The sequence below is a fragment of the Molothrus aeneus genome, chromosome 4 (genome assembly GCF_037042795.1).
Source record: "Molothrus aeneus isolate 106 chromosome 4, BPBGC_Maene_1.0, whole genome shotgun sequence".
Taxonomy (NCBI): domain Eukaryota; kingdom Metazoa; phylum Chordata; class Aves; order Passeriformes; family Icteridae; genus Molothrus; species Molothrus aeneus.
Window position 1 is genome coordinate 60,660,641 of NC_089649.1, and position 11,373 is coordinate 60,672,013.

At 42.1% G+C, this 11,373-nt stretch overlaps 1 protein-coding gene across 1 annotated transcript in view; it reads right to left on the reverse strand.

Moving 5' to 3' along the window:
* Positions 1 to 10,984, reverse strand: part of STX18 (syntaxin 18) — a 60,413-nt gene extending 49,429 nt beyond the window's left edge. The window contains exon 1 of the mRNA XM_066548614.1: positions 10,804 to 10,984. Coding sequence (XP_066404711.1) covers positions 10,804 to 10,968 — 165 coding nt within the window. The 5' untranslated portion in view covers positions 10,969 to 10,984. The remainder of the gene's footprint in view (positions 1 to 10,803) is intronic.
* Between the last annotated feature and the right edge of the window lie 389 nt (positions 10,985 to 11,373).

The following is an 11,373-nucleotide window of genomic DNA, read 5'->3' on the forward strand; positions in this document are numbered from 1 at the left end:
ATTCAAATTTGTTTTTCAAAACATACAAATCATCTGAAAATAGTCAAGAAAAAAATTCCATCATGCAATTACGTCCAGATTTTACACATCAGTCTGAAAACCAGCAGATGAGACAAGACTTTTACAACTCAAAACTCCAAGAGTCTGTTTTCCTCCCCAAAACACCAAACATCTTGGTTTCAACCCATAACTGACAAACTCCTGTTTTCCTACCCATTTAATCAACTCACCCCTTTTCTGGAGGCTGGTGACTCTGGCACTCACAGGCACGCAGCTGCCACAGAGAAAGGGAGAAGCCCCCAGGGCACCCATGGGGGGCTCCCCTACAACCTGAGGCTCCCTTCACACCTCCTCTTCTACCTGACATGTCTCAGGTGTGTATTTTATTCCAGGAATCCCCACAAGTCCTGCAGCAAGATTATTTCTGGTCTTCTAAATAAAGTGATATTTTATTTTCACCTTGACTAAACACTGGAGGCCTTAGGTTCTTTTTCCATAAGAAAAATTTTAAAAATTACGGAATGACCTTATTAAAATTATAGTTATTCTAGTTAGAATATTAGAATAATACTTCATATTAGAGGTCAAATAAATTTAGGAGTAAAACCAAGACCCCTTCTCTTATTTTCCATCATTAATCAACATAACATTTGAGAGTTTATGGATATCCCCACAGAACCTCCATCAACATTCAGTTGAAACCCACTTCACTCTTCCTACACAGATGAAAAATTGGAGAGGTGGGTAACACCTGTCAATTGCATCTATAGAAATTTCTATACAGAAATGAAATATTCAATTTAGAACTGGTGAGATTACCTCCATATTCAAAACTGCTTAAAAGTCCACAAAAAAAAATATCCAGTGTGAAATGACAAGCAATCCATTAATAGTGGAAAATCAAAGAGTGAAAGAAAGCTGGATTACATTAAATTGTATCTGTTTTTCGTTTTGTTTGCTTTTCAAATGCTGGACAATACCTGCAGAAATTGAATAGATGCAAATTTGAGTCGATGCAGCACATGCACTTTTCTACAGGTCCCACCAACCTCCATCAAAAGAGAAGGCAGAGTCAGAATGAAAGGGTAAAAAGGGACAGGAAACACCTGATCACTATAAAATGTAATTTTTTGCCAGACAGAAAGTTTTGACAAACCACCCTGAAGCCAGGAAACTTGCATTTTCAAAAAAGTATCCATCATTTAACATTCTATGCAATTATACCACAGTGTAATATTTTAACACTAAAGAACATTTTCCTCGAATTACTGGAAATTATTCATACCTCCAATTTTCACCCCTTAATTGCTCTCACTGCTGAAGCTATCATGCCAGGTTTTAATATCTGCCAGTCTGAAAAATATTTTCAAGTACAATGGACTGAAGTTTCAAAGACAGAGAATATAATTACATAACCTTTCACTGAAAAATTGTATCCTTTTATCTGTGGTGAAACACACAAAAACTTAATCGACTCATTACCAAAAAATCACAAGCTATCAGCTCAGCATTACAGCAATAACTAAACCTGATGACCAAAATGAGTCTCAATTAGCAAAAACACAAATGTGAGTACTACTCATTGAAAGCAATGATATGTAACCAATTTTTGTGAGAAGTTCAAACACCCTTATGTTTTGAAATAGCTGTTCTCTGAGATGAAACCTTTTTTGTGAAGCGTAATTTGCATCCTAAATAACAGTATCTCCCCATTTTATTAGTATTTCAGAGTTTAAACCAATTAACATATGTGATGACTCAGAAATTCTGTTTGATAATTGTCACAGATGAGAAAACTCCTTAGCCCAGACTCGATTTAGCAGAAGATAACAAAAGAAGTTACTTTTCCAGTGCCCAAGAACACCTGTCTCTACCTAAGTGAAGAAGCAGGATGCAGCATGCACAGAAAGAACTGCAGGATGCTGGAAGTGTCACAGCTAAGACCTTCTCTGGGCTGCTATCCACCAAACTATTTTCAAAAAGGAAGAGGAGGAGAATAATCAGACACCTTAAAGTTACCAACTTTCAAGGAAATTAGCTTTATTTTGGCCTCAGTATTAATAGCTGGAAAAATAAACCCCACAGTGGCATCACTTAACAAATCACACTGATATTCTTTTGTGTTTGCTTATTTTTATGTTCATTTCTGTCCCAAACAAGAGATTATATTTCAACATACATAAATATAGAGCCCAAGGCTTGTAGCAATGGCAGTGCATCAAAGTACTCAAAATAATGAGCTGTTCTTGCTCCAAAATCTTTGATAAAGAACTCAGTGAAACAACAAAATGTATAAATGAGTCAGTTAAATTCAGTAACCTGAAAATATTAAGTTTCAGCTTTTTTCTCCCTTCTTCCCTTCCTCTCTTCCCTGTTTAGATGAACTATATCACAACCACATATAACTTCCTGATATTCAATCTTTTTTTTTCCTCATATTTCTACCTCTAATATTAGACTGTATCTTCTACAACCTCGACCATTGCATTTTCTTCCAGCTATGCCTGCACACTTTCTGTTGTCTCTCTTTTCCTCTCCAGCTTTTCAGACACCTCAAGGTCCACCACCTTCCCCCTAGCCCATCTTTCTCTTGCAGAGGCTATGCTAACGTAAATTATGTTTAAGAAAAGAAGGAGGCTACCCATGATAAACCTCAGCTTTCTTCCACTTTCACAAATGTTATCCTTATTTGTGGGAGGATGAAAAAGCAAGAACTTGCAAAAGGTGTCAGCTTAACAGAACACCACAATCAGGAAAGAGTTCATAGTTACCAGCTGCAGGATACAATTCCTCCAACTCGAAGCCAGAAAAGAACCTCCCACAAGCAGCCTGGAAGGAGGTGAGGTGAGGACGAAGGCAACATCCTCAAAATGGAAACTGCAGTGTTAGATACTTTTGGACTCCTCAGCACCACATGAGGTCCAGTTAGTCAAAACAAAATTGACAGGCAACTAAGGAAAGTTGTTTCCTGAGCCAACTTTCAATCCTGCTGTTCTGTTAAATTCAAAAAATAATTCCCATGGAGTTGAGAATGTACTTTAAAACAAACAAACAAAGCAGGGGGAAACAATGACAGACATTTGCACAGACATTTCCCAAAATGCAGGAGTTCATAACTTTTCCCCAAGGCCAGCCAATACCCTCCTCACTGTTTTTGAAGTGACTTTTGCTAAAACCAGAAGCATCACATGGGGAACATTAATGATTTGGCATTTAGTCCTAATGTACTGAACAAGGTCAGCATTTCATTCTTCTCCCAGTTTGTTGGGTTTTTTCCCAATCTTTATTTTGCTATTTCCTTAACCAGCTTTTTATATGTTTCTCATCTACTAATTAAAATTATCGTCTTTCCCTTCCATCTCTCAGACTAAACTTCTCTAACAAGGATGAAGGAAATGAGAAGTAAAACCAATAAATGCTCATAATAAAAAACTAACATTAACTGTAATTTGCACAGGGGAAGAGATAAATCTGAGATACTAGGCAGCAGTATGCTGTAACTCCCTATTTGAAAAAGTACAATTTCAAAATATATTTTCTGCCTACAACATGGGGGAGGGAAACCCACGTGCATGTAAATAAGTACAAAATGCAACATCATCGGTGAACTTTGGGGGAAAGAGCAACTGTTCATTAACTGTTCATGAGAGAAGAAGGAATTAATCCTAATGACCTCAGCAATGGGCCAAATTTAATAGAACTTAACTCTCATTAAAAGTCAAGTGAACTGAAATCACTCACTGTCCAAAATTTGGCACAGTCATTCATTTCTAATAAAGACTCTAATTTGGCTACACCACAAACAGTATATATTTCCCCTGCATTCAAATATTCTCTCATGGGAGTTATTCTTATGCAATCAGCAGAGTTTAAAAAAATCTTATTAAACAGCCTTATTAAATCAGGTTATAATTTTTTAGTTGGAGTATAAAACCAAAACCATTAAAGCACACAACTTTAGCCATTTTTGGCCATTTCCTTCATAGCACTGGTAAGTATCAGCTATCCAATTACAATAGAAGCAGTTCACTACATGACCATGCAGTCTTTGGTGCTCTGCCTGTGTTAGCCCACAATGCTAAATTCACTCTTGGATATGGAAGTTTTAAGGATTAAGTCCCTTTCAGTTCTGTTTTAGACCTGGAGAATACATGTCCCATCTCGTAAAAGTTAATACAGCAAACTGACTATTTCATTATTTTGGATATTCCCCAGTTTTTTTTAAAGCTCATATATAACCTCACTTGTTCTGGAGTCACCAACCTGAACTTGACTCAGAACCAGCATCATAATAATTACAGTATATGCCAATAAAACATTTAATATTTGGCTTTTTTATTTTTCTATACCTTTCATTTTTAGAACAGGGATGGTGTTACTTCCAGCATCAGTACATTGGTACCTGCCACTCACTGAAGTCATGAGATTTCTGAAACCAGTAGGCAGTGGAAAAGCCTGTGGATCTCCCAGTCTGAAAGTCAACTTTTTCCTTATCATATTAGAATTGTATTAAGCACAAGGAATCCTCTGAAATCTAGATCTCTAGATTTGATCTACTAATATTTTTCAAACTTTCTATTTGTAAACACCTAGAAATTTTCCAGTGAGTGTCTTGTCTTTCCCTACTAGCACTCTGTACATTACACTATTTCAGTGGCTCAATTTTATTCTAGGTACCTCTTCAAACAATCCTGAACACTCTGAAAGGGATCAGAAAGTATATATGTTTAAAACCACTCCCTTTTAGTTGTCCTATGTCAGCAATGACATCATGGTATTCAAGGTGCTCCTCTATAGTCAGTCTGGGGGACCAGCTCCTGGTTTGGGCATTCCCCTTGCCTTTTTTAGGCTTTATTTAATGCAGTGACAGTGGCAAAGAATAAACTGGAACTTCATACACAAACACTCCTACCTTTTTCTGTCCTAGGAGAATGCTCTAAATACCAGTCTGTACAAAGATCTGCGGGAATATCTCAAATCTAGCACCAAGGACAAAAAACCAGCTCTCCATTTCTTCTAATAGCACTGCTATTTTAAATTATCCCATAGGTTGCACTCCAAACAATGAAATAAGTTGGACTTTCACAGGTACACATGAATAGCTGTTTTACATATAAAAATTAAAAATAAAAAAAATAAAATTATAAAGTCACCACTGCCCTATATGTAGCCAAAGCAATGTATTACAGAAGTCAAGGCCTTGTAATTAAAAGGTTTGCTTAAAATTTATATTCAATGTCATTTGTTTTGACTTTCACAAGAACTAGTTTTGGAGACAAGTTTTATGTGGGGATTTTTCCCCCTCATTACACATTTGTACAGAGCAGCTGAACATAATTTTTGTGTGAGTATTGGCCTATTGTACCATGCTTTTTTTGAAGAATCAGTTAATCATCCTACAGAATCCATACACAGAACTTATATGAATAACAGATGTTGAAGCCTCATGAATCTGGCATCCTTATGTGTTCAACAGCTTCAAACATGGATATTTGATCATTTTGAAATTTTGCACTTAAAGATTTAGAAGCATTTAACCTTTCAAATTTTCCATTCTCAAGGATATTTATTCACATATGCCTGATATTGTTTTTGAATAATTAGTGTTCCAACTCTTCAGTTTTTAGCTTTTCACAAAACCTTAAATAAGATGATTTCCCAAAGCAAAACAGATTTTATTCAAGACTGCAATTAAATCCACCATGAAATCCTGCTTGATCGTTCATTTATATTTATTTCTGTTTATTGGCTGTATCAGCCTTGATTCCATTTCTCCAACACAAATTGAACAGTCACCAATCATAAAAAGTTCTTGTTCCTTCTATATTTTCAAATATCTAAGTATATTTGACAGACGATATTCCCAATTGCTCTCATGTGCCATAAAAAAGTAAAAGGGAAGACCTTTAGGAGTCACATTTCCTAATACTGTCCTAAAACAGCAGCTCAAATGACAAATACTTTGCAAAACTGACAATCTTTTAAAACATACAAAACAACAGATTTAAGGCATTGTAAAGCTGCGAACCAATGTCACATAAATTGGGCTGTGAACTGCTTATGTTTGTCACTGAGCACTTACTGTGAGCCCATTTTTTTAACTAAAATATTTCTGCTTGAATCTTTAAAATTCTTCTATCACTTAGCTTAATCCCAAACCTGACACCATACCAAGGAAAAAATGTATTGGATTCGTGTGGCAAAGTTTTGGTAGTGGGGGGCTACAGGGGTGGTTTCTGTGAGAAGCTGCCAGAATCTTCCCCCAAGTCCAGAAGAGGCAATGCCAGCTGGCTCCAGGACAGACTGGGCAAGGATGAGCCCAGCAGCAACAGTGGCTGTGCCTCTGGGATAACAGAGTTAACAAAGGGGTGAAAAAGTGCTACTGCACATCAGGAACTGCAGCAGGAGAGAGGAAAGAGAACATGTGAGAGGAACAGCTCTGCACACACCAAGGTCAGTGCAGAAGAAGGGGCAGGAGGTGCTTCAGGTGCCAGAGCAGAGGTTCCCCGGCAGCCCCTGGTGCAAACCATGGCAAAGGCAGCTGTGTCCCTGCAGCCCATGGAGACTCCATGGTGGAGCAGGTGGATGCCCACAGGCAGCTGTGACCCCAGGGGAAGCTTGCACAGCCTCCTGGCAGGACCTGTGGAGAGAGGAGCCCACACTGGAGCAGTTTTGCTGGCAGGACCCCAGGGAGGACCCACACTGGGGCAGCTCATGGGGGACTGTCTCCTATGGAAGAGACCCTTCTCTGGGTCAGGGGAACAGTGTGAGCAGTCCTCCCTTGCACAGGAAGGAGCAGCAGAGACAATGTGTGAGGAACTGACCTCAGCCTCCACTCCCTGTCCCCCTGTGCCACTGGTGGGAACAAAGTAGAGAACTGGGAATGAAGCTCAGCCTGGGAAGATGGGAGGAGTGGGGGAAAAATGTTATTAAGATTTTGGTTTATTTCTTATTATCCTCCTCTGATTTGACTGGTAATAAATTAAACTCATTTTCCCCAACTCAAGTTGGTCTTGCCCATGACCCAGTTGCTGAGAGATCACTCCCTGTCTTTACCTTGACCCATGAGCCTTTCATTCTATTTCCTCTCTCCTGCCCAGATGAGGAGGGCAGCGATAGAGCAGCTCTTGTGGGTACCTGGCATCCAGTCAGGATCAAACAACTACATAAGCCTATATAAAAGTATGAAGAAATGCAAACTTTAGTAACCCTGGATACTGCATTTTAAACAGCCATGTCACCATAAAGTCTAAGAGAAAGAAAATTTTTTTTTTTCATTCACTAAAAAGCACTAACATACACATAACGAATTATAAGTCTTTTATAAATTGCAAGTAATGGAAAGTCTGTCACTGGAACTGTAGCTTTCCTGTAGCTACAGGATCCTGTTGATCCTTAACAATAATTTCTTACCTAATGGTCCTTGACATTATGGTGAAGAGATTGAGAGGTGTCAAAAATTTTCACCACAAAAAAACATAAGTCACATTACATATCAGACAGCCCAATGGTTGTACAATGGCAGCTGACAGACCAAAAAAACCCAAACCAAATAAACAGTGACGGGTCAATGCCAGGGCAAAGAAAGTCCTTTCAACATCTCAGAGCCATAACAGTCATCTTTGATTTATATGAATGGAACTATTTTACCACAATTTAATAACATCACCAACAACACCAGTCTCTGCAACTAACTTTACCATGGTTATAGATGAGCTCGTAATATCCTTGTGTTAAGAACCTAGTCTCAAATACAAAAACCTTCATCAGCTCCCCAGAGACTGCAGCAATACAGTATACCTGAGCATAAAATAGCCAGCTTCAAAAAAATACTAATTAATACAGAATGCTGAAATATTTTCTTGTGAGTAACACAAAACACCAAGAGCACACGTCTCTAAACCAGCTTCCCCACACAATATCGATTCAAGTCAAAACTCTTATATTCTACATTCTCTGTGCCTCCTTCAATCCACCTAAAAGAACCATGTTAAGTTTGAGAACATAAAATAGGAATCTATAACTCTATCTCCCAGGTGCAATGAACCTTTATCACACACACAGAAGCTGTGAAGGATTACTGGTTACAATATTGTAGGATTACTAGTTACAATTACTGGTTACAATCTGTTACAGCTTCTCCTCCAAACACTAAGCACCTTCAATTTTCCCTCCTAAACATCACTTAGAGACTGTATAAAAAGAAGTTAAAACCCAAAGCAGTTTCCACAGTCCTTGGATCCTACAGCAAAAGTCACAGTCCTTCAGGGGCAGAAAGGAGAAAGAACATTCAATGTATGATAGTTATATCACTCAATACAGTTCAGCAAAGTGCTCAAACACCTTAATTACGTGATACAAAACCTCTGTGGGATGGGCTAAAGAGATCTCTGATCCTACAGCTGAATGCCTGCCCAGTCCCACACTCCAGCTGTGTTGCAGCTGTGAGCAACTGGCTGCTCCTCCTGGAGCTTGGAGCACAAGCAGCATCAGCACAGCTCTACCTGCAAGATGCTATGCAAACCCACACAGAATAGAATGTTGAAAGGAGTAGTTCTTTGTGTAGACTATTATTTCACTACTTCCACATTTGAATGTCAGATGGAAAACTTGCACTAAGGACTTTGGGCTTCCCTAGTTTGGAAGAAAGGAAGCTGAGTGGAAACCTCATTGCTACATTTTCCTGAGGAAAGGACATGAAGAAGGAAGTGCCAATCTTTTCCCTCTGGTGTCCAGAGTGAGGATGACTGGGAATGGTTCAAAGCTGTGCCAGGGGAGGCTTAGACTGGACATTAGGAAGCATTTTATAATGAGCAGGTGGTTAAACATCAGAAGAGGCTTCCCAGGGAGGTGGTGGTGTCTGTCAGTGTTCAAGGAGCATTTGGACAATTCCCTTAATAATTTGCTTTAACTTTTGCTCAACCCTGAAGGGGTCAGGCAGTTGGAGTAGATGATGGCTGTAGGTCCTTTCCAACTGAAATATTCTATTCTGCAACCAAGTAAGGCATAAAGAAACTGGTGACTAAGTGTAGCTTATTCAGGGTCTTTACTGTTAGAGAGTTTGACACATACATGATCAAACTGAACTGTATTTGGCTGAAATAAAAAGATGAAATCATCATTTATTTTACTATAAATCTTAATTTCAAGTTACGTTTCAATGTTTTATTCACACATTAAAATGACGTTCTGTGGTCTGGTGGGCTGTTGGCTCACTGCCACAAAGGTACAGGACTTAGAGAGCAAGGCCAGCCCACCTTGCTCCTTCTCACTGACCAGCTGTCAAGAGGCACCACATGTTCACACAGCAACACACTGCAGCTTTTGCTTCTTCTCCAAAGTCATGTTTATATAAGTACCATTAATTAAAACCATTGCCTCCCTCAGATAGTTCAGCTCATCCCCTTTGGCACTAGCTGTTTACTTCATCTGATACTCTTACAAATTAAACAAGACATTCTTCTCCATGCCTTTGTCCTTCTTTCTGTTGTCTGGACAGTGCACTGAGGAAACTCAGAAAGGGTGAGGAGTTCAGAGAAAAAACTGGGATCATCAGGAAACAGCAGCTGTGAACAGGGGTAAGCCAAAGAACCAGGGCAGAAAAAAAGGCCATGGCTATAGCATGCTATCACTGCACAGGACCACAGCAGGGGAAGGAGAAGATGGAGGTGAGGGTAGGCTTGATTATGAATAGAACTTTAAAAAACAAAACCAAACTTGGGAATAGGCAAAAGCAAAGAAGCCCTGGTAGCAGGAAGGTAAGGGGGAGCAAAGACTAGAGGGGAGGAAGAGGTTGGCATGAACCTAGTCTGAGACTGTAAATACTTTGAAATACAGACACAGAAACTGAGCAGGAGGAATCAAAATGCAGACAGAAAAAAATACTAGTGGCAATGGGACAAAAGGCTTGTTCAGAGGTAACAAACAAATCTGTGGCTATAAGAGTGTCTAGAATGGAACCTAAAAACCTCATATTTCCTTGTGCTTCCTCTGCTACCATAAACCACTTGTGCATTTCTCATTTAGTCCCAAACTTGCAAATCCCTTCTGTAAGTCTGTCTCCTCAGAGTTCCTTAGTTTTCTAAAATACAGTCCAGTGCTTTATCAAAGACATGTTATTCAAACCCTGCCTTTGACTCAGAATGGAGGAAAACAATATGCAACAAAACTGTTTTTACAGAAAACGACTATGGACTGAGGACTGCTGTTAATGCCGATCATCTTTCACCTCTTTTACTCCCTAACTTTTCAGTGTTTGTCTTTGTAAGTCTTAAAACTTTCCGATGACCTTTGTACATGTAATCTGCCTAGGGCTGGCACTTAAGTGCCACACTGGGTGACAGCGGAAGCCAGCACGCCAAAGGCAGTAAAGGGAGCAGCCCTGCAGACGCAGACGAACGCGTGTGCCATGGCAGCGCGCTGTTACGTGGCAGCCGGCAGGAGGAATCAGCCGTGCTCAGCCCGTAGGCACGGGCCGGAGGGGCGGCGGATCCGCACGGACACAGCCGCAGCCCCGGCAGGAGGCCCCGGGAGGGGCCGCGCCGCGGGGAACGCGGGCGACAGGCGGGCTCGGAGCCGGCCCCGGCAGCGCCGGGCCCCCGCTCTCACGCCGCGCTCCCAGCCCACACCCGTGTGGGAAAGTGCCGCCCCGCGGCTCTTTGCGGGCGACTCCGGGGCCCGCTCGCTGTCCCCGGGGAGCGCTGGACGCTCCGAGGCGGCGGTGAGGGCCGGGCTGCCCGCCCGGGAGGAGCCGCTGCCGGCGGCCCCGGCCGCCCCTCGCCCTCCCCCCGGGGCCGTACTCACCACCTCCCGCGCCCTGCTGGTGAAGTCGCTTTTGGAGCGGGCGGTGCCCCGCTTGAGCAGCTCGTCCCTGGCGCTGTCCCCCGCCGCCGCCACCCCCAGCGCCTTGTTGCGGGTCTTCACGGTCTTCACGCTGGCCTTGAAGAGCAGGGTGATGTCCACCGCCATGGCGGCCGCCGGTGCCGCCGAGCGCCCTTCCCCGCGCAACGCGGCCCCGCGCGGCGCGTTCCGGCTGAGGGGCGGGGAGGCCGCGGCGGCGCGGGAGCGGCTCCGGCCGCGCCAGGCCGGGGTCCGCCCGGGATAACAGCGCCCTGTGAGGGACGGGAGAGAACGGGATGGGACCGGAGCCGTGTCCCGACACAGCCTGAACGTGTAACCAGCGCTGTACGGAAAATGGAACACGTACTGTGTAACGACTCCCCTCCAGGACGCCCTGCCAGGTGTAGCCGAGCAGTGCTGGTGCAAGGCAGGTTAATTAGAGCTGATTAATACATATTAACGAGATCTGCACTGCGATCTGGGGTAGGCGCTGGTGTGAGACTCCCCTAGGCAATGCCATCGGTGTGATCAGAC